The following is a 27,610-nucleotide window of genomic DNA, read 5'->3' as shown; positions in this document are numbered from 1 at the left end:
TAGTTTATACAAAATTATCAATTTATAAAAAAAAAACTTTATGAATAGAATCACTATGAGTACTGACCAACCCCTACGGTTATGTCCGTTCAAAGTTTAATTACAACATCCAACAACGGACTAGTAAAAAAATAAGGACTCTGTGTCACCTTACATAATCGTGTAGCACCAAAACAAGCCGATTAACGTGTAAATACATAGCCCCACGCACAAACTGACACTACTACATGCCGATAGGCGGCAAATATAAGAATTGTCATCGTCTGTGACAGATCAGTTTGCGTCTCAATAAAATATTTTAAAATGCCGTCGTGCGTTGTGGAAACGTGTAAAAACGATACTTTATAAGTATTTGTGGTCAAATAAATAAATATATGATTATTTAAGGGAGAAAACATTATGTATTTATTATTATTATTATTATTATTTGAAGAGGGTGGCTATTTCCTGGTCCTAAAAGGTTCCTAGTAACACCGCGTCCAGAATTGGACTATTGTGTTCGCCACTCATACTAAAGCTCATCGTCAAGCCCTACCGCCTTTACGAACCGCAGTAGTTCCTTGACGCGAGTGTTGCAAACACTATCTGGTGGTACGAAGTAGTTGCCAAAGATTGTGTTACGCTTATGCATTAGTGGGCCGCAGTCGCAGAGTAGATGAATAGGTGTTTCATCATCCTCAAGGCAGAACCTGCAAGCCTTGTCGCTTCTGATGCCGACCACACTGAGGTGCTTGTTTAGGCGACAGTGCCCGGTTAGCATCCTAGTGAGTATGCATAGATTTTTCCTGTTCAATGATAGGGCTTCATTCGCATAGCTACTGTTGAATGCCCTTATCAGTGCTTTAGAGTGGTTTAAACCTGAAGAGTTGTTCCAGCGTTTAAGTGCTTCTTGTTTACATTGGTTACTCAGGGTGTGTCGGATGGCGCTCTTTGGCAGTCCACAAATGGGTTCCGGACCATATTGGACTGCTTTAGCCCCAGCTCTTGCGAGCTCATCGGCCATTTCATTGCCTATGATTCCGGCGTGCCCTGGGACCCATCTGAGAATCACTCTGTTTTTCATGCCTAATGAATTCAGGCATTCGACGCAATTATTGACTAACTTAGACGACGTCAAGTCAGCGTCTAAAGCCAACAATGCTGCCTGACTATCAGAGTGAATGTATATGTTATGATTGAAGTAGCCTTTTTGGATATTGGTTTCCGCACATTCCAGGATGGCGTACACCTCTGCTTGAAATATGGAGGTAAAGCTTCCCAGGTTTGTGCTGGATTTAAACCTGGGGCGTTCTCCATAGACCCCACAGCCGACTTCATTTTCCATTTTGGACCCATCGGTGAACCACATGAGGCTCCCGTCCTTCCACGTGACTTTGTTGTTCATCCAGTCGTCCCTGGAAGGTAGTTCCACGATATAGTGTTTAACAGAGATTAATTGTGGAATCATCTGATCAGGTAACATGCCTAATATGTGGTCTCGCAGAACTGAGTCCTCTAAGGTAATAAGCGTTTGCGACATCCAGTTACATGAACCCCCCTGGGCGATTGCCCTCAGCATGCTTGCCTTCGCCTCTTGCTGTATGAACAGTGGAAGAGGCGGTAGGTTTAGCATTGCTTCAATGGCCGCACCAGGAGAAGACGTCATGGCTCCGGTTACCAACATACAGGCAAGTCTCTGCAGGCTATTTAGTCTGTCTGCAGTTGTTTTCTGGATGGCTTTGTTCCACCACACAATGGAGGCGTATGTGATTGTTGGTCTCACAATTGCTTTGAATAGCCATAGGAGGATTTTGGGGCGCATTCCCCACTGTCTCCCTACCAGACGTCGACATACACCCAAGGTTGTTTTAGCCTTTTTCACGGCTTTGTCGATGTGAGAATTCCATGTGAGTTTCTGGTCGAATGTGACTCCCAGATACTTAACCTCAGCTGAGAATTCCAAAGTAGAGCCGTTCAAGGTGGGAGACTTCAGTTTGTTAAGTGTCCGTTTCCTCGTGAATAATAACAGTCTTTCCTGCGTTGACTGACAGTTTGTTGACTGTACACCACTGTGAGATGGTGTTTAGCGCCTTTTGCAGTATAGAACTTAGTAAGCTTTGGCAGAAACCTCTGACGATAATAACTAGGTCGTCTGCGTACCCTAGTGCATCAATTCTGAGTTCTGCCAGCTTACTAAGTAGTTCGTCTACTGCTAGTGTCCATAGAAGTGGCGAAAGAACGCCACCTTGTGGGCAACCTCGCGTAGTGTATAGCTCCAGTGATGTCCCATGGAGGGAGATTAGAGCTTTGCGATTTGAGAGCATTGACCTTACCCATTTGACAGTGAGTCTACATTTCTGTTAATTAGTCCCTTCACTAGCGTGTCTGTCGGGGTATTGTCAAAGGCGCCCTCAATGTCTAGAAACGCACAAAGTGCAATCTGTTTGTCTTGTAACGCCTTCTCGACTCTATCCACAAGTTGTAGAAGGGCCGTTTCTGTAGACCTGCCTCTACAGTAGGCGTGTTGAGAGCTATGAATGGGCTTTAGGCTTAGAGCATGCTCTCTTATGTGTCTGTCCAAGACTTTCTCAATAACCTTTAGGAGAAAGGAGGTTAGGCTAATGGGTCTGAAGGAGCTTGGCAGGGAGTAGTCCTTTCTGCCTGCCTTAGGTATAAATAGTACTTTAGCCCTAGTCCATTGCTCTGGAAGATAGCCCCAGGCAAAGCTTACCCGGTATATCTTGACTAGTAGCGGTACTAGGATATCCAGGCCTTTTTGAAGAAGCGCTGGAAAAATGTTGTCTAGATCGCTTGACTTGTAGGGTTTCAGAGTCTTGATGGCGCACCTTATATCCCGGGGTCTGATTATCTTTGCCGCTCTACGCCAGTCCTCGTCAAGAGGCCGTTGTGTAGGCGTTGCTACAGTTGGTTGATAGGTAGCCCCCGGAAAGTGGTGGGCCATCAGTACTCTTACGTTTTCTACGTCGTCGGCTGTAAAAGATCCATCTGGTCTCTTAAGCAGGCCGATTTGGCTAGGTTTGTCCTTGGCGAGCAGTTTGTGTACTCGGGATCCTTGGGGAATTTTAGATAAATCCTCGCAGAACCTCTTCCAAGATGCTCGTTTGGCCTTCCTAACTTCTCTGTTGTAATCTGTTAGGGCTTCTTTGTAGGGTTCCCATTCTTGGGTTTTTTTAGCCCTGTTAAACAGCCTTCTGGATTTCTGCCTTAGTTTGTTTAAGTTTGAATTCCACCAAGGCACTTTCCTGTTTGAGTGTTGTAGGGAGAGAGGGCAGCTAGCCTCGTAGGCGTCAGTGATGCCATCCGTGGTTACTTTCACTGCCAACTCTAGCTCATCCAGGGTTCTGATGCGCTTAGAGATATTCTCCAAATTACTCCTGAGTTTCTCTTTATAGACAGTCCAGTTTGTTTTCTTTGGATCCCTAAACGTATATAGTTGTTTTTCGAGGCAAGTCAAGATGTCGTATGCTATGTGTCGGTGATCCGATAGCGAAATTTCATCACTGACTCGCCAGTTTGATATTCGCCTGGCAATGTTGTCGGTAGCGAAAGTAATATCTAGAACTTCCTGCCTGTTTGAGGTAACGAAGGTTGGCTTATTACCTCTGTTTAGTACCTGTAGGCCGTTAGTGTCTAAGAAATTAAGAAGTTGCTCACCTCTGTGGTTGACGTCGCTGCTTCCCCAAGTTGTGTGGTGCGCATTGACGTCGGCCCCGACAATCAGTTCGGCGTTGTTGCGTCGTGCATACTCGACCACTCTCGCCAATTCTGTTGTCGGGTCTCTTTCTTCATATGGAAGGTACGCCGAGCAAACGATCACTTTGGTGCCTTCCCAACCTTCGAAACAGAAATACGCCGCAACAAGGTCGTCGGTGCAGACCTCTGTAACAGGTAAGAAATTAGTGTTCTTGTTGAAGACTATGCAAGCTCTGGGTTTTGATCCGCTGGTATTGTAGATTAACTTACCAGCGGTGTTCAGTCCCAGTATTTTGCCGGTATTGACATAAACATTATGTAACTAGTATCCCCCGTAACCGCACACACACTATTATATACCCGAAAACGTGGAGCGAGTAAAATCGTCTGTTCGTGACCAACCTGGACTATCAACTCGAAAGCGGTCTGCTGTCCTTAACGTGCCAAGATAATGATTTATTAAACCGCATTCTCAAGAAAGATTTAAGTCTACATTCCTATAAAATCCAAATGGTGCAGGAATTAAGGCCTCAGGACCATGCCACTAGGTTGCAGTTTGTGAACGAAATGGTAGAGCGATTCACCAGTTTTGCAAACATTTTTTTCTCAACAAGGCACACTTCCACCTAAATGGGCATGTTAATAGACAAAATTGTCGTTATTGGAGTGACACTATGTCATGGTGATCAAAAACCATTCCAGCCAACCAACCCAGTAACTCTTGACGAATTAAAGGATCGTATTCGCACAGAAATCCAAAACATCTCAACAGAAACATGTAAAGCTGTCATCGAAAATTTCCGCTTTAGATTGCAGCAATGCCAGAATGATGAAGGATTGCAAATGGATGATGTAATTTTTAAGAAATAAATTCCCCCTTTGTTTACTTTCGAAAACAATAAACAATTTTGATCTACTGTAATTAGTTTTTTCTTAATCATCATTCCAATTATAAACGGACTTTTGGTCCACCCTGTAGCATAGCGGTGCTTCACTTGCTAATATCACGGCGCGGAGTCCTTCTTTTTTTACTTGTCCGTGCATCCAACCTAAGCCGGCGGTAGAAGCTAGTCTAATTATTGTTTAGTATTGTCGTCTGAGTAAAGTACGCTCTTGTACTTTGTATCAAGACGCGTCTGAGTTCAGGGAAGTTAATCACTCAGCCTTCAACTAGGGTTGCCATTTACTTTAAACCTTTTAAATAAAAATGATTTTATTTTTGAAGTTATACATCTTTAGGCGCGTTATGAAATTTTGAGGGTGAATTTTTATGATGCGCACGCATCACTGAAACAAGGTGGTGGTTCCTAAAATTTTCTGACTTTTGCGGCATTCGTCTTTTTTTGGTATCTTCGTCCATTATTAGGATAGGCATAGTGTTCCGTATTCCTAATTAAATAATTAATTGTCAAAGCCATCTTTGCAAGTTTTTTTTACAATATTCTTTCTACAAACGTAGAATAGCAGGAGCATTAAATAATTTTAACGATCTTTGCTTTGTTACGCCAAAGAATTATAACTTCTTGCGCGCATCTTAAAATTTCACTCTCATAATTTTTTCATAACGCGCCTATAGAATTATAACTTCAATAAATTGTAATGATTCTGGTTTGATTGAAGCATAAAAATTAAAAGATAATATAAAATATCTTCCACGTACTACAAAGCTGTGGAATGAGCTTCCTTGTGCGGTGTTTCCAGGACGATACGACATGGGTACCTTCAAAAAAAGCGCGTACACTTTCCTTAAAGGCCGGCAACGCTCTTTTGATTCCTCCGGTGTTGCAAGATAATGTGGGCGGCGGTGATCACTTAACACCAGGTGACCCATACGCTCGTTTGTCCTCCTATTCCATAAAAAAAACATTAATATTTTGCTTTTTTATTATGCCTTTCAATTTGTAACAAATAATACCTAATTAGAACGTTTTCCTACTTTGACGAAAAATTACTTCCAGCACCGCAATATCAATATTACTACGTTTGTCAAACATTTTTAGGATGGTTGATTATTATCAACACAAACGATAACAGTGCACAATTGAACAATAAATACTTAAAGCCAACTTTGATATTGTAAATATATCGGTATGTTTTATCAGTGGGAAACTCCTTTGCACAGGATGCCGGCTAGATTATGTGTACCACAACGGCGCCTATTTCTGCCGTGAAGCAGTAATGTGTTAGCATCACTGTTTTTGGTCTGAAGGGTGCTATAGCTAGTGAAATTACTGGGCAAATGAGACTTAACATCTTATGTCTCAAGGTGACGAGCGCAATTGTAGTGCCGCTCAGAATTTTTGGGTTTTTCAAGAATTCTGGGTTCCTACTGCATTGTAGTGGGCAAGGCGTATCAATAACCATCAGCTCTCTGAACGTCCTGCTCGTCTCATCCCTTATTTTCATAAAAAAATGTAGGTTTGTTTGTTTGTAACGCCTTTACTATATAACCAGTCATTTAACTTTGCACACACGTCATAGGTACAGGAAAGGCCATAGGTACCCTACATATCATCCCGAAATCACGGACAGAACTTAATACTGTGATAAATTATATTTTTAGAAATACATTTAACGAAGAACGTTGACAGCCCTAGCAAGTTCTGAATAACAGAGAAACAAAAGCTTTCTAATATGCAACAAAAGCACTCTTTTTCTATACGCCTACAGTTATTAGTGGGCTATTATGTTGCGCGTTCTGTTTAGTTAGAATAGAAGTTTATTGAAGGCAACTCTTGGATCGAAACAGGTAATTAGCAGTGTCGCGCCGGCCTTTTTAATTTTTATTTCCACCGACTCTCACCTTTGTAAATACACAATGTATTTGAAGACTTTTGTGTTCAAATAATTTGGAAATTTAATGTTTCTAGGAAAATAGTACACAACAAAAACGCGGCAACGCGAACGCTTCTGTGATTGCTACTTTTGATTATAGAAAAATAGTACGAGATTGGTATCTTAAAACAAGTCTGGCAACTGTCCTGTGATTGCTACTTTTAACTTTAGGAAAATAGTATGGTTTTAAATTTCACACACACTAAAGAAACGTAATAATATTTTTAACTGTGAAGATTTATATGAATAATATAAAACGTTAAATTTAAAACATCAATAAAAGAAGAAGGAAGAAAAATGTCTCAGACGTGAAAAGATCGCTTGCAAAAAATTAACAGAATTGTTTCTGCTTATAAATATATAAAAATAACAAAAAAATAATATGCGGATGATTTTGTAATTATGTATTTTTACTGTGATAAAGTAAGAAAAATAATAATCTCAGTTGCAGCACTATTTACGAATGAACCCGCCGATTGTAAACATAATTCATCCTAAGATTCCATCTTAAATTGTATCTGAGAATCACTTTAATGCGTGCAATTACATCGAAACTGTATGAGCAGGCAAGCAATGTAACAATATTGACAACACTATGTCAGAGCGTATCCTCCATAGACTAAGAATGAAGTAGCGTATACACTACCTAACAACCCAATAATGCGTAACCAATTGTGATTTGTCCAAGTGCGTTAGCTGGTGGTTCAATATTAATAAACATGAGTGAAACCATCAAAAATTTTGGCTTCAAGATGCTCAGCACTTGTATAATAATTTTAAGATGTGCATTGTGCATGGATCTCTAAATTGCAGTCCTGGTACATGTTGCTAGGATCACACATGATTTCAACCACTATGAAAGACCTTACTATGACCGCTACCATATTTATGCTCTCCTGGTGTCTATGTAGTAATACGTCGTACACATGACGTCAGAATTTATGAAGGTATACTCGCGTCATACATAAGACAGTCTCTTCTTCAACTAAGATCGCCTGATACCAAAACACTGTATACTGCTTTCTATCTCATTCTCTCGTCGGCTGAATCGAATACATTTAGCTGTTTGTGTCTCTATCGTCTCGCTTTTTCATTTCATCGAGTTTCAAATCACAACGATTCTAAAGAAGTTTCAATTTAAAAATATTGAGGACCTAATGACAAGCTTGGCTGTGTTGGTTTGATTTATTATTTTCCCGCACACGCTTTGTGAGTATTTAGAAACCCCAATGAAATAACGGAGTCGAAGGAAACCGAGATAAAGGTTATAATTCACTTGCTTCGCTCCACATACTGTTACTCTTTCGTATCACTCTTTTTTGCGGTCGTTCGTAATATCCGGGACAGACATTAAAAAGTTACAATATAAAAGAAAATACGGCCTTATTAAGAAACGTCAGCTACAGCAATATCCGTTTCGCTTTGGTTTAAACCGGATCTGACACATCCTTTAAATAAGAATTGTGCTTACTGCTGCCCGGATATTGCTCACAATACGGTACACTTCACTTAAACACGGACCCGGTGCGAACTCTCAAAAGAAACCTTTAAAGGAGTGTAGTGCTGACAATAGGACAGTGAGACTCAAGTAATTACGACACATAGTGCAGTGCCATCAATAATCGATAAAGTCTATATTAAAAGTATTCATGATTACTTTCATTGTTTTACTGTATTTAGTAAATTAAGTTAAAATTAAATCGCTTAGTAGCGAGATTGTAATTAATTATCTATCATTTACGAAATCCATGGGAGACAAGTTGGACTTTTTATTCAATCCAGTCGGCATTGCATTGTAATGGGCAGGGTGTATCATATTCAATCAGATTCTCTATGATATATGATATGAAAATAAGGGACGAGACGAGCAGGACGTTTAGCTGATGGTAATTGAGACGCCATGTCCATTACAAATGTAGTGCCGTTCAGGATTCTTGAAAAACCCAAAAATTCTGAGCGGCAGTACAATTGCACTCGTCATCTTGAGACGTAAGATATTAAGTTTCATTTTCCCAGTAATTTCATAGCTACGGCGCCCTTCAGACAAACACAGTAATGTTTACATGTTACTGCTTCACGGCAGAAATAGGCGCCGTTGTGGTACCCATAATCTAGCCGGCATCCTGTGCAAATGAGCCTCCCACTGGTAAACCTTTAACCACAGGTTATCAGATCCCTTATAGAAACTATCAGTTACCATTTTAATAACAAGAGTCAGGGTCGATTCATTTAATTGGTAGGTCTGAGAATGGGTTGCAATTTATTTTTAATATGGCAATACAACGTTTGCCTCGTCAGCTAGTATTAGTATAATATGGTTATTAAAAATAAGAAACTAATATTTTTGTTTCAATTTACAAATTACATTCGCGTATTGAATCGAGAATAAATACGCGAATACAGGCTTTTTCTTCATAATATCAAAAATACAAAAAAATTTGCGTCCCGAAAATGATTTCCGCTTTTAATGCGTAAATAAATATAAAGTTCATTCAACTCGTGGTAAGTAGGTTGTCAATTATGATAGATCACGAACTTAAACACGCAAGCCTTAACTCCAAAATGTACGTGGAACAGCCCGTCTGTATGGGAGTGGTTGAAACTCTCATGTAATACGAATATAAACTAAATCCAAACTTAGGCTTATAAAATGAGCTTCTACCAAAATACCATTAAAATATCTAATAAGATTTATGGAAAAATAAAAAATGTAATACATGCCAAATCACTAAATTACAGATTTTAGAATAATAACTTTGAGCTTTCCAATATATACCCTCTTAATTGACAATGTCGACTGTAACTAAGCTGTTGGGTGTATGGAAGAATGAAGACTGCCTTACAGATAATCTCTGGAATAGGGTAACAAAGATTATCCACTCTGTGAGGCATCATGCGATCATGCCTAAAACACATGTTTTTCATAAGAACTACAACATACAGCTATGTGAGAGGGATGCTGACCAGTCAGGTGTAAATGAATTAAGAATACACCGACCGCTCCAAAATGGCTGCTGGAACTGGTGCCGGCATCTTCTCACAGGAACTCAACATACACACTTCCATACCCTTGGACACACACAGGTCCATCTTCCAGTGTGAGTGTGTAGCCATCAAGAAATCTGCCAACGCAGTATTAAGAAGAATAGTACATGGCCACAGAATCAGAATTCTCACTGACAGTATGGCGGTACTAACAGCGATGTAGTAATATACGAGTGTCACCAAACCCTGGAACAAGTTGCCTCTTATCGGGTAACTCTGCAATGGATTAAGGGACATAGCGGTTCGTTGGGTAATGATGCAGTGGATGAGCTTGCAAGGCGGGCATCGGCAAACCAAGTGGCTGATACATTGCCACTTCTGCCACTGCCCTTCAGCCAAATGCGCTCATGGATACGCTCCTTCACCAACAACCTACACAACACCCGATGGATGAATGTCTCAAGCTGTAGACTGTTGAAAGAAGCGATACCTGCACTGTCGCCAAACTGACACGTAGACTTATCAGCCTCAACAGAAATGATATCCGTATAATGGGGGGCACCCTAACGAGTCACACATCACTAAACAAGCACCTTTTCACAATTGGCGTAACGGACAGTCCTAAGCGCAGAGGCTGTCTAGCCGAGGACGAAACGGTCACTCACGTAATCCTGGAATGTGCGGGAGTGGCCAACCAACGAGCAAAAACCTTAACCAATACGAGGTCGCTCCAAGAAGTCTGCGAACACCCCAGGAATGTTCTGAACTTCTGGAAGGAGCTGGGCTGGTTGAAGTAACTGGCCAATATTGCACGCAAAGTGGACCCATACTAGTGGTTTAATTGCGGAAACAGGATGGTATAGGGATACCATACCATAACATATCCTCGTAATTATTTAACAATAATTGAACACTGCAGAATAAATAATTTAATCGCGAGCAAGACATTTCGTCACCCCTCTCCTCACCCCTCATCGCCTCTCCTCTACTCGCCTCACACTTCACGCCGCTACACTAGCGCCAGCTTTCAGACACCCGCTGCTCACTTCACTCGACTCGATACAATATATTTGACATAGATCGGAAGTATTTTGGTTTCACCCAATATTAATTAATTATTTTTTGTGTATTGCAAAACAATAAAAACAGTTTTTTTTTTACAAAATAATTGATGTTATATAAGTAAAGTAACTGAGAAGACTTCGTTATACTGACGTATAATGTCATAAATGTAAATAATTATATGTATATCATTACGCACAAGGTAGCTAAAAGGAGTCGAAAAAAATGGCACATAATTATATATAACATTAAAATAACATAAAAAATACGGTAATTGAATGTAAATAAACTCTGAAAAAAAAAACAATTTCTTTAGATTTCAAATATTATTTCGTATTAAATTGACAAAATATTTCGTAAGTATATTCCTTAACAAATGAAGTGTGTTCCCGTAACACAACCTCACGAGCCCCTGGGGTTACACGAACCATTAACGCGGGAACAGTGTTCAAATATTGGCAAGTTAATGAGAAATTTTAAACGTATATAAAATATATATGAATTAACTTGATATAATCGATATCTTATATCTTTAAACGAGCAATTCTTGTATATATATAAATTATTATTATTATTATTGGAGCCGTTTTCGAGACTTAGATTAATATCTATGTCTCGAAAACTAGACGAGACTTAGATTAATATTTAAGTCTCAAGATTCTCTAATATACAGGGGATTTCGGGGGCAATAAATCGAGCTAGGTTTCAATTAAAAAAAAATGTAGTTTTATGCGTGATTTGATGAGAAACAGCTACAATAACATTAGAATACAAAGGTAAATTTCTCTCTCTGCTCACATGGGAGAGACATTGGGTGATCCGGAAAGCAGAAGACCCCAGTTCGAATCAAGATGTTCTATTAGTTTTTTTTTGTTCAAGTTTTGTACATTCTTAAAAATCCGAGCCAGGCTCGGTCGTCCGGATATTAAATACTTATACTAAGAATGTTTCTCCAATTTCTTATTAGATGAATTTAAACTGAAATTTTACATAATATTGATGAAAATAAAGATGATGTGCATTTTTAAGGTTTGATTTCTTATAAAGTTAAAGTTACATACAAAGGCAAATTAACTTTATTCAATTAGGCTTACATGTTATTTTTGATAGTGTCAAAATAAAATCATTTTTTCTTAAACTATTTTTAATTCAAATTTATTAAGATTAATTTTTAATTTTTAGTGAGATTTTCTATAGAAGAGTATTTTTTTAGCTTTTCTTAAACAATTATTTATTTTTAATTTTGATTCAAGTGAAACTTCTTTAGAATTTAGAAAAAACGACAGGTAAGAGACACAAATACAAAAATGTGTAGGATGAAGCCGGCAAAGAATGAGACAGAAATATGCATACTATTGAAGTTAAAATTTCTTTATCATCGTTGTGATTTGAAAGTCAATGAAACGAAAAAGCGACGGTAAAAATAGCAGTCACATCAATTCATAATATTTAACATGGGAGATAATGAGATAGGAAGCATAATACAATGTTTTGGTACCAGGCGATCATAGTTAAAGGAGAGATTGTCTTAAGTATGGCGCGAGTATACCTTAATAACTCCAAGCGCACGACGTATTACTACATAGACACCAGGAGAACATATTATTTTAAATATTAGTGGTGGTAGGAATGTCTTTTATAGCGATTGAAATTATGTGTCATCCTAGCAACACGTACCAGGAATTCATATGCAGTTTAGAGGTTCATGCACCATGCAGGTTTCACTTCTGACATGTGTACTTTGTACGCACGCAATGATTTTTTTTATTTGCTGTAATAACACAGTAACTGTTTCAATTTTCCAAGCCTTGATTGTATCCACTCAAATTTATAAGTGACAATCAATTTCCCTTGTAGTGTTATCACAAAGCAGATAAGTAATTTAAACTCAAACGCTGCGACCCTTGAGGTCTATTAATAGAAAGTGTTGAAAGATTGATAAGGAATGAACCGAGAGAACGGGTTAAGAATGTCAATGAACAACCTTTAACACGATGATATTGCTATCATTGACTCATTCATAAGAACGAGTGAGATTTATTGATGCTGTTGCAGTGATTGGTGTCACGGGAGTTCATACAGAACTCAAACATTATGATAAGGACGTTATAACGGAAAAGCGGAATCTTTTAACAGCCGTTTTCAATAACCTTATAATATATAATAACCTCGCGTATGAGTAAAAAAAGAAGGACTCCGCGCCGTGATATTAGCAATTGAAGCACCTTTATGCTAGTGTGTGTGCGGTTACCAGTTACACATTTTTTTCTCCTTTAAATAATCATATACGGCCACAAATACTTTGATAGTATTGTTTTTACACTTATTCACAACGCACGATGGCATTTTTAAAATATTTTATTGCGACGCAAACTGATCTGTCATAGACGATGGCAAATCTCTTAATGGTGGTCGATCGGCTTGTATTAGTGTAAGTGTGTGCGTGGGTCTATGTATTTACACGTTTACCGGCTTGTTTTGGTGCTTCACTGTTATGTACGGTGCAACGTCCTTCTTTTTTTACTCGTCCGTGAATAACCTTTAATATATATAACACTAAGGATAGCATTAGTGTGCGCGATGAACAAAAGAAAGATTGATATCTTCTTAACAGGATTACAATTATTGTTTCTTGTGTAGTTCAGGTGTCGCATGCAAGTAGTTGAAGTAAAATAGAATGAATGAATGCAGGTGGTATTTGACAGTTAGATGAAGGATAAAATATGATTGACAGAGTAGGTAAAAGAAGTAATGTTTGAGTTATTTGATGGGTTTAGGTGTATGACTCGATATAATAATAAATTTAATTTAATCCTGTCCACGATAGTAAATTTGGCGTTGTCTTAATTTAACTTACTAGAGGTATACAAATATATCCATTTACGCTTACTTACATTTCAATAACCTATCGACATAAAGCATTGAACTACAAGGTGGGCCAAAAGAAATCAGCCTATTGGAAGATGCTCTCATTTTTGCAAATGGCCGCCAATGTCAAATCTGTTTTGGCATTTATGGACTAGACAGATGCAGAATACAAGTGAACAAGCCATGGAGCGATACACTCCCCAAGAACGCTGAATAATTGTGTCTATTTTTTGCGTAACAATTCGTCTGTGTTGTTGGCGTAGCGCGAAATCCGTCGCTGATTCCTCGGCCATCTGACACCGACTGCGCAAACACTGCGCCGTTTGGCCACCAGCCTTGAAGAGTATGGGACCACACGAGACGATGCCAAAAGTGGCCGGCCCCGAAGGGCCCGTTCTGCTGAGAATATCGCCGCTGTTGCCAAGGTTGTCAAGCTGTCGCCGGAAACATCGACCAGACGACGTGCCACGCAATTAGCCATCAGCCGGACGTCCCTAACGCAAATTTTGGTCAAAGACCTCCACATGTTCCCGTCCAGAGTCCAGTCCGTGCATCACCTGCTGCCTGACGACCGCTAAACGCGTGTAACCTATGCCCAAGCCACCCTCAATCTCGAGGAAGGAGTGGACGATTTTTCGACAAAAATCATAATGAGCGATGAGGCTCATTTCCACCTCAGCGGCTACGTGAACAAACAAAACTATCTCTTCTGGGGCACCGAAAATCCACGAGTGATGCACGAGGAGTTATTACACCCGCTCAAAGTGACTGCATGGTGCGCTGTTCACGCTGGAGGAGTTATCGGGCCATTTTTATCGAGAACGCCGCTGGCTAAACGACAACAGTGGACGCTGCGCGCTAAAGGGCCATGTTGTCCGAGTTTTTTCTGCCGCAATTGGACGAATTAGGCCTGCATTACATGTGGTTCCAACAGGACGGAGCAACGGCACACACTGCGCGAGCCACAACCGATATTCCGTTCCCAGATCACCTCATCTCTCGTTTTGGCGATTTGCACTTTCCCGCAATGTCGCAAGATTTAACCGTTTCAGAATGGGGGGGGGGGGTTGGAGTCCCGTGTTTACGTGAACAAGCCCGAGACTCTGGAGTCCTCAAGGACAACATTCGACACGAGTGCGAGAATCTGTCACCCAAAGTTATCGCTGAAGTGATGAAAAATGCCATAAAACGAGCCCATAGGGCAATCAATTGTGACGGCGCCCATTTGGCCGATATCATATTCTCGACTGGACCAATACAATTATAAAGGTTCAAATAAACATAATCAAAAAACAGAATCGAAGTTTTTCATTTAGAAAAAAAAAGAGAGCCAAACAACATCGGATGACTTCTTTTGACCCATCCTGTATAAGTATATTGGACATAACTATGGATAGATAAGATCTTGTCAGTAAACGGTGATAGCAATGTATCCGTAACTAGAGATACGTTAATGAAAACGGCCGTTAGAAAACTGACAGTCAACTTTAACTCCTTTATAGTGATATTCATTATTATAACACTATCTGGAAATAAGGCATTGCTTGTAACTAATTCTAGTAGGCTTCATAAGATATATAATAGCTTTAGGGTAAATGTATACACTTTTATAATAAAGTCTCAGCCACTGTTCACGCATTATCTATTAATAAATTTAAATGTTTTATTAAAAATGGCTCTGTCGTAAATCCTGGCACTATTTCTCGACTGCTGTTGCTGGCGAGTAAGTAATTATTATTTTATTATCAAGAAAATAATTTCTTTAGAATAATCGATTCACCTGTTTATACTCGGAAAGTCGTAAAATTTTTGGTCAAATGCCGATTTAAATGTTTAATTCAACATATTAGGTAAAAGGCGTGTAAAATTAATATACGCTTGGGCCAAGATGAACCATAGTACACTCAAACAATTAATAATGTTCTCATCTCATCTATGGCGGGGAATTTTCCCTAGTAATGACTTACCTGAATTCTGCCTCTGAATGAAGGATATCATAAAATTTTACCTTACAGTATGCTCTACTTAAAAAATATATTATAAATACGAAACATAAAGTTCTAGAAATATTAAGTTGTTTGGACACTCAACGCTATTACGTCACTACACGACGCGGTGCGATGTTATGACGTCACTCGAGCATTTCGCGCCGTATCAGTTTCTTATGATTTGACAAACTTTTTGATACTTTCCATTCCAGAATATGCTAGAAACTCTTCTATCGTAAATAAAAATTGAATTTCTAAATAAATCGTAGGACACAGAAATGACACTTATTAATGTCAAAAAAAAAAGGTTTTTTCCTTATTGATTCTACTGCTACTTCGTTAAGGGTTGAGCTAATGAGAAGAAGCAGCAAGAAACTCATTGCCACACTTTTAAATCATGTACATTTTCATTGATTTACAAATCATTTCAATATAATATGTAAAGTGATGCAACAAACATACTCAAACGTTAAATAGTCAATGCCTTACACGAGTAAGTCAAAAACGTAAATGTAACTTAAAACAGAACAAAAGTTATTGAGTACAGTAGCTGCATCATCCACACACACCGTAAATAAATAAAGGTGTTCTGTGTGAGCATTTTATAAGCGACTAGCTGACCCGGCAAACGTTGTTTTGCCATATAAAGTATAATTCACGCGATAGTTTTATAATTAATAAAATATTGCCTATATTATAGCCTGTACATCATTTTGTTCTATTGTCAATAGTTTTTGCAGCGCACGCAAATATAGGTTTTCGATTTTACACCTTGTGTTACAAAATAGCAATTTTATTACGGATCCCTAATTTTGAAAAAAAAACATAGCCTTCCTCGATAAATGGACTACCCAACACTGAAAGAATCATTCAAATCGGACCAGTAGTACCAGAGATTAGCGCGTTCAAACAAACAGACAAACAAACAAACACTGCAGCTTTATAATATTAGTATAGATTATATACATATAGCCTGACGACCTGTATAGCCGCGTGGTTAGCGATCTTACGTACTATGCTAGAGGTCCCGGGTTCGAATCCCGGTAGGTGCAAGCATATATATGATGAATATTGATGTTTGTTTCCGAGTCATGGATGTTTATATGTATAAATGTATGTTCAGAATGTATTTATGTATGTTTAAGTAAGTATATTGTATTAAATATATCGTTGTCTTGCAACCCATAACACAGGCTATATGCTTAATTTGGAGCAAGATAATTTGTGTAAAAAGTGTGTCAATATTCTTATTCTTATTATATATATAACGAACTAGCTGACCCGACAGACGTTGTTCTGTATATAATAAATAAAATAATGTTTTTATATGAATTTGTCAATAATATATCATATCATCAAATATTACTTCGTAAAATATGCACCCTGCTGTCGTAATGAAATTGTTTCACAGCAGAACTGTCAAACCGTGCTTCAAAGTGAAATTATGTATGGACACATCAAAGGAAAAACAAATTTGTTGTTTTTATTAAATTTTGCAGTATTTTTCTATTTATTCACCTTTTAAACCTTCTGTGGACTTCCACAAATAATTCTCGAGTTTTAGCAAATCTAACGAACAGCAATTCGTTTATTTATATATATTAAACCTTAGTTACCGGTTTACGCTACAAAATCTAGAATCCTTGCTTTAATGAATCTCCATAAACGTTTCCAAATAAAAACTATACGCAACCTAAACTCTTCAGAGCAAAAGTAATTTGTACGTCCCACTATAAAAGCGCTTTCGCACTACGTCCGATCCGAATCCGATCCGTATCCGTCAAAACACGGTCCGGTCAAGTAAGTTCAAGTAGTCGTAGAACTATTTCTATGATACAAAAATGATTTGAGTTTTCTTTAGTGTTAATTCCGCCAATAGAGACTAAAGTCTCGTGCCAGATTTCGGCGAGACAACACGTCCTGAGGATGCCTCGTTTAGATACAAAACACGTGTCGAATTGTTGAAAGACAAATATTGGCGGAATTAACACTAAAGAAAACTCAAATCATTTGTATAATTATGGATTTCCGCAAAGTAACGCCTACTTCAATAAATTTTATTTCTATGGTATTTTACGCACTAGATCCGTCTTCAATCATCAGATTTCTTGTCGTCAACCGTTAGAAATAGTTCTACGACTACACCTCACCGTTCTTCACGGATGCGAATCGGATTCGGATCGGACGTAGTGAGAAAGCGCTCTAACAGTTGAAATTCATCATTCATCAAACGAAGTTAGGCAGTTGCGGTATTGCTTAATCTAAAATCAGACCTCTCATAACTTTCGGTGCTGTTCCCGGCTCTCAAACAAGTTGCACGTTAATTAATATGCAAATTGGCAGTGTTCACATGTTCTCCTTACGAGGAGATTAATACGTGATCAACTTGGCTTCGGGCTGTGTTGAAGTTGAGGGAAAAGTTCAAATATGCTTTATATGTTATTCAGTCGATTCGGTAATATTTTAAATTTGGAACGGCATTGTGGTACCTTGATGACCTCGTGGTTTGTAACTCAATAATAATACTAAGATAGGGGTGTCCCGAGATTGAAACTGTCATAACCATTATGTTAACATCAGGAACAGACATAATCTTATAAATCAAATCAAATCAAAATCACTTTATTCATGTAGGTCACGGAAATGACACTTATGGATGTCAAAAAAATATTTTTCTTATTGAATCTACCGCCGATACTTCGGTCTATAATGCCTACTACTCAGCTAAGTCGAGTTAGTTAGTCTTAGTTATTAACAAATTCAGCGGGCTTTTTTTCCATTAAAAAAATATGTTTACAATATAATATTGTACAATGAAACTAATTATTTAATAGCCTGAGTGCGATCGCTTCATTCCCAGTCTATGGTATCATTATGAAAGCCATTTATGTTATAGTAACCTTTACCACACAAACGTTTTTTTACAATTCTTTTGAATTTCGTAATACATTTGTTTTGAACATTTTCTGGGATCTTGTTGTAAAATCATATATATACAATGCCCCACAAAAAGAGTTATTATAAATAAGGTGTCATTTTTTATGGAAAAGGAGGACAAACTAGCTTACGGTTCACCTGGTGTTAAGTGATCACCGCCACCCACATTCTGTTGCAACACCAGAGGAATCACAGGAGCGTTGCCGGCCTTTAAGGAAGGTTTACGCGGTGTTTTGAGGGTACCCATGTCGTATTATATCATTTGATTTATTAATAAAATAATTCAATAATCTAAAACAAAAATATCAAAACCTTTCTGGAATGTTTGGCCCCTAATAAGATGTACATTTACCGGCGGACACCCTCGAACGTACGAGACTCTACAACATAGTTATATGTATATACATAATATATATTACACACCCAAAATTAAAAAAATCTCAAATTACTAATTTGAGCCTCAAACCCCAAAAGCTTTGAAATGAAATCCATACTGATCCATCCATGTGATATTATAAGCAGCACGCGGCGGTCAACTTGGATTGTAATATTGATCCCAAACTCGGTCTCTGATCTTAATTTTTATTTTGTGGTGGAGTATAGTGGTCATTACTCATCATCATCATCCTCATCAGCCGGAAGACATCCACTGATGGACAAAGGCCTCCCCCGAAAATCTCCATGACGGTCGATCCATCTTATGGGTGACCTACCAACACTGCGTCTTCCAGTACGTGGTCGCTATTCGAGGACTTTTCTGCCCCACCGACCATCTGTGCATCGAACTATGTGCCCTTCAGTTACGCAATCATTTGGGTTGTGTCGGTGACTTTGGTTATTTACTCATCATTATATTTCATTTAACTGTCTGTATTCAATAAAGTTATTTATGTATCATAATAACATATGGTGAAATAAGCGAAACCTGTTAATGTGTCCGGTGTCCTTTTTCATGCAGTGCTAAGTACTCGCGATTTTGGAAAACTCAAAATATCTGAGCGGAACAGTGATAGCAGTCGTCACCTTCTAATATTTTATGCCCCCCTAGGCCCCCCTCAAACGAAACACAAATACTTATTCCTTGAAAATAATGATAGAGGGGCCCAAATACATCCCTACTAATATTATAAATGTGAATGTAAGTTTGTTTGTTACGCTTTCACGCCTAAAACACTGAACCGATTTTCATGAAATTTAGTACAGTGATACGATGCAAGAGCTTTGGAAAGGGCATAGGCTACCTTTTATCGCAAATAAACGGCTTGGCGGGGTGGAGGGTAGGAATATAGGGGGGTGGAAATTTGTATAAAAGTTCGTCATTTTCGAAGATAACACCATTAAAATTTGTAATTGGGCACTACTTAAGATATAAATAAATATTTGTTCTAGCGTTTTTAAAATTTGGACCTGTGTGGGGATGAAAAAGAGGGGAAAAAAATTCTATAGTTTGTTGTATATTATTTGCGTATAAGTGAGTATATTCAAAAATAAAAATTGCTGCCCAAATTGCGCGCACGAAGTCGCGGGTAAAATCTAGTAACTTATAATATTACTTGTGTATTGAAAGTCGCCACTTATTCCAAGTGTCTTTTCATTTATGAATATCATTTTAAGTAAATGTAAAGTACAAAGAAACAAAGGGGTAGGTATCATAAATATCATACAATTCTAATTCATAAATCAAAGAGTTGAAGTAAGAAGATTTCGAAATAAGTCGAACTTCAATATAACTCGACTGCTTTTGTTTCTATCTTCCATTTTCGTTATTAAATGTTGTTGGTAACTTAGCTCTTTGTACAAAGCTCATATTTTATTATTGGGCAAATTTTAAAGTAATTATAAAGTCATCATATTTTTAAATGTTTGCTAGTTCAACACATCCTCGAAAATATAGACAAACAACAACAAATATAGACAACACAAAAATATTATATTATATTACTTCGTAGATAAGAAAAAGTGTGTTAGTTTTTTTTATAACAATAAGAGACTAGAGGAGCTTTAATGGCTTTAAAGGGCTTTGATTCAGTGCCGCTCAGGATACTTGAAAAATCCAAAACTTCCGGCATTACAACTGCGCTCGTCACCTTGAGACATAAAATGTAAAGTCTCATTTGCCCAGTAATTTCACTAGCTACGACGCCCTTCAGACCGAAACACAATAATTAAACACGCTTACACATTACTGCTTCACGACACAAATACTCGCCGCTGTAGTACCCATAATATAGTCGGCATCCTCGCACTGGTGTGTGTAAAATTTTACTTCTTTGCCATAAAAAATAAATAATCTAAAACCTTTACATTTCTAAATAAAATAATATGTAGAAAACTCAAACAATTGATTGAGCGTTAGAAACATCTTAACTTAACTTTTTTTTCCGAAACGCACATATTATTTTGCCGCGAGCTTTACTTTTATATATCTTTGGAAATGTAAAATAAATGTAAGGTGTACAAAAACATCGTCTTAACACAGAATAAAGTGACATCGGTATTATAATCCAGATCACGAGACAATAAGTCTTTATTTGACTCACAAATATCCTCGGCGGAGGATTAGTTCCTTTTATTGTGTAAAACCCACATTTTTTCCTAAGTAACTATTTTGAAATTTAAATTTATGACGCCAGTGAATTTCAACGGTTTATGTGTATTATTATATATGTATAGATGAGGGTGTGTTCCCTGACCTCATGAAATACAGCAAAGTTATACTTTTGTTTAAATCGGGCAGTTCTTTTGACCCTGCTAATTTCAGACCTATTTCAGTGCTGCCTGTTCTTAGTAAAATTTTTGAAAAACTTTTGTTTCAACAGCTACAAATGCAATTTTGTAAATTAATGAACAAAAATCAATTTGGTTTTACTAGGGGCTTATCAACAATTAATGCGGGTACTACACTCATTGAGCACATCTTTGACGCCTGGGAAGAGTCACAGGATTCATTGGCCATTTTTTGTGATTTGTCCAACGCATCTGACTGCGTCCACCATGAAACTTTATTCCTAAAATAAAAGCATTATGGAGTGAAAAATGGAGCACTAAATCTGTAAAAATCATATTTAAGCGAAAAAGTTGAGATAGTCGATGTAAATGGCAAACGTTCTTCGGGTAAACCTGTGGGAATAGGTGTTTCACAGGGTTCTATTCTCGGTCCTTTCTTGTTTCTTATATATATTAACGATCTACCGTTTGTGGGAGATGATAGCCATGAGATTATTGATCGCTGATGATACTTCACTTATTTTTAAAGGGAAGCGACGTGCAGATATTAATGACGATGTAAACAATGCACTCTCAAATATAGTACGTTGGTTTGAGACGATTAATCTGTACTTAAACAGTAAAAAAACAAAGTGTTTACGGTTCATTAGACCAAACACAGCGGAGGTACAAACCAACGTACTTATAAATGACCAGAGATTGGAACTTATGGACACTACGGTCTTCTTGGGCAACACGTTAGATAAGACGCTTCAGTGGGGTTTTCACAGCATCATGACGTACGGTATTTTACTATGGGGTCATACTGCTGAAATTGATAATATAGTGTTTGCGCTGCAAAACAGAGCTATTCGTGCTATATATCAGCTTGGTTAGACAGTCTCTCAAAGAAAAATTTAAAGAAATAAATATTATGACTGTTCATTGTTAGTACATTTATGAAAACGTAACACGTTCGTCGTAACGTCGTAATACGTTCACAATAATCGTCACCTTTTTGCTCTTAATAGTGATTTCAATTATTATAACACTAGAAATAATAAATAAATAATAAATAATAGCTTTAAGGGTAAATGTATACACTTCTATAATAAAGTCCCTGCCACTGTTCATGCATTATCTATAAATAAATTTAAATGTTTTATAAAAAAAATGGCTCTGTCGTAAATCCCATTACTCCACTGCTGAATATCTAAATGATCGGACAGCCTGGGACTAGATTGTGATTATTTTATAGCGATAGAAATGACTGTACTGTTGTATATTTTTATTGAAAAGAGCGCAAAAAAAGAATACTGGGAGAGTTTCTTGCGCCACTTCTTCTCTCTCAGAGCGCCATTTGTTTCCGAAGCGGTAGTAGCATCTAGTAGTTATTAGAAATGACATCAAAAAGAATTCTAAAGGAATCAATTTTGAGAAAATAAATGCCTTTTATGCTTTTTATTATAATGCTTTCACATAATAATTTAAGGTTAATTAGGTATTGTATATCTTATATCTTTAAACGAGCAATTCATAATTATTTAATCTGAATCTTGGAAACCGCTCCAACGCTCAGCTTTTCAAAAAATTTAGTAAATTTGTTGAAGTAGGCGTTACTTTGCGGAAATACATAATTATTATCCAAATGATTTGAGTTTTCTTAAGTGTTAATTCCGCCAATATTTGTCTTTCAACAATTCGACACTTGTTTCACCTCTACACGAGGCATCCTAAGGACATGTTGAGTCGCCAAAGTCTGGCAAGAGACATCATCATCAGTCTCGTGCCAGATTTTGGCACGAGATAATAAGAGAGAGAGAGAATAATAATAATTTAGACACGTCTGGAAGTGGTTGTCTTCGTAAAAGACAACTCCCCACACTTACAAAATGAGATCCGAAGGCCAAACGAGAAATTTACGTTTTGAAAATCGCTTATGTCGGAATCAAACACCCCTATGAAACACTCAAGCATAATCTGGGTGGCACAACATACTAGAGCATCTGAGAAACTGGCCTAAAAGGCAATTTAAGGCGACACTAAATGCCAGCGACCTTGAGCGATATGAGTTCACGGCTGCCGGCCCGCCATCTAAGTAACAAAGCCAATATTTTCAAAATTCTTGCGTGGAAAACAGTTTATATGCTTAGAATCCTCGTTATTCACTAGGAATCTGAATAAATGAACCTACAAAAAAAAAGTACAAGCTATAAGAATAACTTTTCTGAGAGAAGTACCAAAAAAATGCGTGACGCCATGCCAAAAAACTTGTTTAACTTCAAAGATAAGTGGTAGTTCAAAAAGGCTCGGCAGTGTTAACTATAACCAACAGCAAGCATTAGCAACCTACAAATAAGACTTAAGGATATGTGTAACAGGATTAAATAGTGTTCATAGCTCGAAATGTTCACCACAAAACTTGTATAAAAACATCATGTTTGCGTGTTTTCTGCTTACTCTTCGCTTAAATATAAACTTTAGATATATAAAGCGCATAAATCTACACATATAAATAAAATTGGAGTGTCTGTTTGTAATATTGAAATAACTATTTTTTACTACATGTATATGAATATATATACGGTACATACACCAAAATAACATTTTTTACTATACGTGCCGCTCAGGATTCTTGAAAAACCTAAACATTCTGAGCGGCACTACAACTGCGCTCGTTACCTTGAGACATAAGATGTTAAGTCTCATTTTCCCAGTAATTTCTTTTTTTTAATGAAAATAAGGGACGAGACGAGCAGGACGCTCAGCTAATGGTAATTGCCCTGCCCATTACAATGTAGTGCCGCTCAGGATTCTTGAAAAACCCAAAAATTCTGAGCGGCAGTACAATTGCACTCGTCATCTTGAGACGTTAGATATTAAGTTTCATTTGCCCAGTAATTTCACTTGGTACGGCGCCCTTCAGTCCGAAACACAGTAATGCTTACACATTACTGCTTCACGGCAGAAATAGGTGCCGTTGTGGTACCCATAATCTAGCCAGCATCCTGTGCAAAGGAGCCTCCCACTTTAAAGTGAGAATGGCTTAAAGTATAACTGTGTTTCGGTCTGAAGGGTGCCGTAGCTAGTGAAATTACTGGGCAAATGAGAGTTGACATCTTACGTTTCAAGGTGACGAGCGCAGTTGTAGTGCCGCTCTGAATTTTTGGGGTTTTTCAAGAATCCAGAGCAGCATTGTAATGGGCAGAGCGTTTCAATTACCATCAGCTGAACGTCCTGCGCGTCATCCCTTATTTTCATAAAAAAAAATAGATATTAGGTAAGTACGTCATATGAGTACGGTTTATTCCTCCATAATATAATAGCCAAACAATAATAACCAATTAATGACTTCTCAATGTTTTATATTGAAATTTGTAATCAGACATCCTGTCTTTTGTTTGATAAAAACAACGTAAATAAAGCTGGAATAATTTATTAATTTTATAACACACGGTACAGTTAAAGTTTAATTTAGTTTTCTGCACTTCTTCTTCGTGTAAGCTTTCATTATGCTATCACAAAACCACAGTACCCTATGCTCGGTGTCATTAAAAAAGGATCTAAAGTTTTCGCGTCTCGTATAAATATATAGCCTTGAGTAATTTTAAAAGCCTCAACATCGGCCTCTTTAGCTCAGTGGCAGAGCACTGGTCTCGTAAACCAGGGGTCGTGAGTTCAAATCTCACAGGAGGCATACATTTTTATATCACGTCATTTTTATCATATTTCACAAAATATATATATTTTATTAAATATCATTAATTTATGTATTCTTTTTGTTGCAGATATCCGTTTTAAATAATCTAAAAGCAAAAAACAAATAAAATTTAAAAAACTTACAAAATAATTATAGAAAATATGTTGCGTTTTAATTTGTGGCTTGTTTGGGCGGCTTTTTTGACAAGCAGTTGTGGCGCGAATTACTGTAGAGATGCCAACCTATGTTGTCCGGGGCGTGACAGTGCGTGTGTGGTACAGAAGGCTCATCAGAACGCAATCATTGAAGACTTAACGGACAAGCCGTGCTACTGCGACCATGCGTGTTTGAAGCTTGGAGATTGTTGTCCAGACTTTCGAGAAACATGTGGAGGTAAGAGTCAAAAATAGCATTATCTAGGAGCGGGCGCCCGCAACATGGATTTTTGGACACAATTTGAAGAGTTTACATTTTTATACCATTGTTACATAATAATTAAATAATTACATTGTTAAATTTACACTAAACCTCTAAACTGCACATTATTATGAAGTCCTGGTACATGTTGCTAGGACGACACATGATTTCAACCGCTATGAAAGACATTACTATCACCGCTTCCACATATATATATATATTTATAATTGTATATAAATTACTCTGCTTAATTCTGCTCTGATTAAATTAAGCGTTCAGTGCACCTGAAGAATTTTCAAATGAGTTCTATTTTGAGTCTTCCTGATATTTAAATGTAATTTCAAACGTCGTTCTCAGGATTCGCTTTCGCATTATGAGACGGGAATTTTCGGGAAGAGAATGATTGTAGGTTTTAGTAATGATCATAGTGATACAAGGTTTGATAATTATTTTACATTTTATTCGTATATATTACATAGATTTATTCAGACTCAGAGCTTACATTTACGATAAATGATACAAGATGCTTATAACTAAAGGATGGAATAAATACTTTGGTCTTAATATGGTTCATATATCTTTGGAATATTGTGTCAATTACTGTTTTTGATCTTGTTGTTTCGACTGCTGCACATTTTAATTTGGCGTCGAAAAACTCAATCAAGGAATCGCTGTATCCGATGCAAAATTTACATTTCAAACTCCATATGAAGTCCTGCGGGCCTACCATGAACTCTTATTGCGATTCAGTTGACAACCTAAAATGAACTGCTTTGCTATTTTGTACCACGACGTGATTAGAGCTATCCATTTTAGGTTGACGTCAAACCAACTGATTAAATCGCAATGTTGTCAATTGAATGTCAAAAATGACATCAATTGTAACGCAAACTGATTTAGTTCGTTCATTAATTCGTACCATGAGGTAATATTTCAACCAAAACTGGATAGCTTATGTGTCAAAGTGAGCGATTCGAAAAAAGTTGCTACTTCCTTAGAGTAGCGAAAACATACAGAAAAGGAAAATTTTATTGATGAAAGATGAGATGAGAATGCTTTATTGAAATTTTTATGTAAAATAAAATACTGAAAATAAATACCAAAAATGAAAATACTAAAGACGAGGCAGTAAGGGCCCGGGCTATAGCCTATTCGTAAGAACGAATTAAAAAAAAGTACTCTGTGGTCCTGTCAAATCAAACATCAATTGAGGTGCGTTCTTAGCTCGTTATTTTTACGAAAACACCTAAGCAAACATTTAATTTGTAATTCAAAGAACTATTTTTATTTATATTACTACTATTTAATAAGTGGATACAAAAAAGGGCTTAATGGTTTATAATTTGACGCTATACAGCGCAATTTTGAAATGTATTTTTAGTATTTTCTACGCAAAAAAACCGCTAAAATCATATCATTTTAGGTTTCGAAACGCAACGAATATGGTTCGAGTAAGAGAGACAAACCTATGCAACGACTATAGAGTGTCATTTCTTTCTCACACCGCGGACCGCAGACATATTTATTTCCTTCATTCTTCATATCCGATGCAAACGACATTTAGTAAAAGGCACTTCATGGTACGAATTTTAGTGATTCAGTTTAGGCATCGGAATCGCATCGCTTATTAAAAGTTGATGGTAGGCCCTCTGGTACATATTGCTGTGATGAGACTTGATTTCAACCACTGTGAAAGACATTACTATCACCGCTACCATATTTATATTCTGCTGGTGTCTATGTAGTAATACGTCGATCGCATGACGTCAGAATATATTAAGGTATACTCGTGTCATACATAAGACAATATCTTCTTCAACTATGACCGCCTGGTACCAAAACACTATTTAATACTTCCTGTTTTTATCTCATTCTCTCGACGGCTGAACTAAACATTCACCTGTTTGTGTCTATCGTCTCTCTTTTTCGTTTCATCGAGTTCCAAATCACAATGATTCTAAAAAAGAGTCACTTCAAAATGTCATTTATGTTATTTATTTATTTTATTTAATATGATTTGATAATCATTAAAAAAACTTCAAAATAAAAACCAAAACTAACCCACTTAGTGAATCTTACAAACCTGTGTGAATTTGCTAGTACCTCTTCTTATACCATAACCATATTATTATATTCTAGATATTACAATTGTACATTTAGATTCTCTTATTAGTTCATTTTCTTTTTTAAGAGTTAAAATAATTAAATTTATTTATATTGGCTTTATTTACTGTTTCTAGTTTTGATTCAGTTATTTTCATAGCAATAAGTATATAGATGATTCTATTTTTCACAGTAGACTGCTAATACAAAATTTATTCAATATATTGTTTAAATTTACTACATAAATGACTTTTTCTTTTAAAGAAATTTAAAATGATGCTGCAAAATATCTGCCACGATAAACAGCAGAATTTTC

At 37.2% G+C, this 27,610-nt stretch overlaps 1 protein-coding gene and 1 non-coding gene across 2 annotated transcripts in view; both read left to right on the top strand.

Annotated features, from left to right (window-relative positions):
* The window catches only part of LOC126974219 (somatomedin-B and thrombospondin type-1 domain-containing protein-like), a 55,484-nt gene that overhangs the window by 4,490 nt on the left and 23,384 nt on the right, over positions 1-27,610 (top strand). The window contains exon 2 of the mRNA XM_050821675.1: positions 24,863-25,167. Coding sequence (XP_050677632.1) covers positions 24,936-25,167 — 232 coding nt within the window. The 5' untranslated portion in view covers positions 24,863-24,935. The remainder of the gene's footprint in view (positions 1-24,862; positions 25,168-27,610) is intronic.
* Positions 24,700-24,771, top strand: Trnat-cgu (transfer RNA threonine (anticodon CGU)). The gene has a single exon. It is a non-coding gene; the product is annotated as a tRNA-Thr (tRNA).

The sequence above is a fragment of the Leptidea sinapis genome, chromosome 31 (assembly GCF_905404315.1).
Source record: "Leptidea sinapis chromosome 31, ilLepSina1.1, whole genome shotgun sequence".
NCBI lineage: Eukaryota > Metazoa > Arthropoda > Insecta > Lepidoptera > Pieridae > Leptidea > Leptidea sinapis.
The sequence above is the reverse complement of the archived record's forward strand: the minus strand, read 5'-3'. Positions and strand labels throughout refer to the sequence as shown.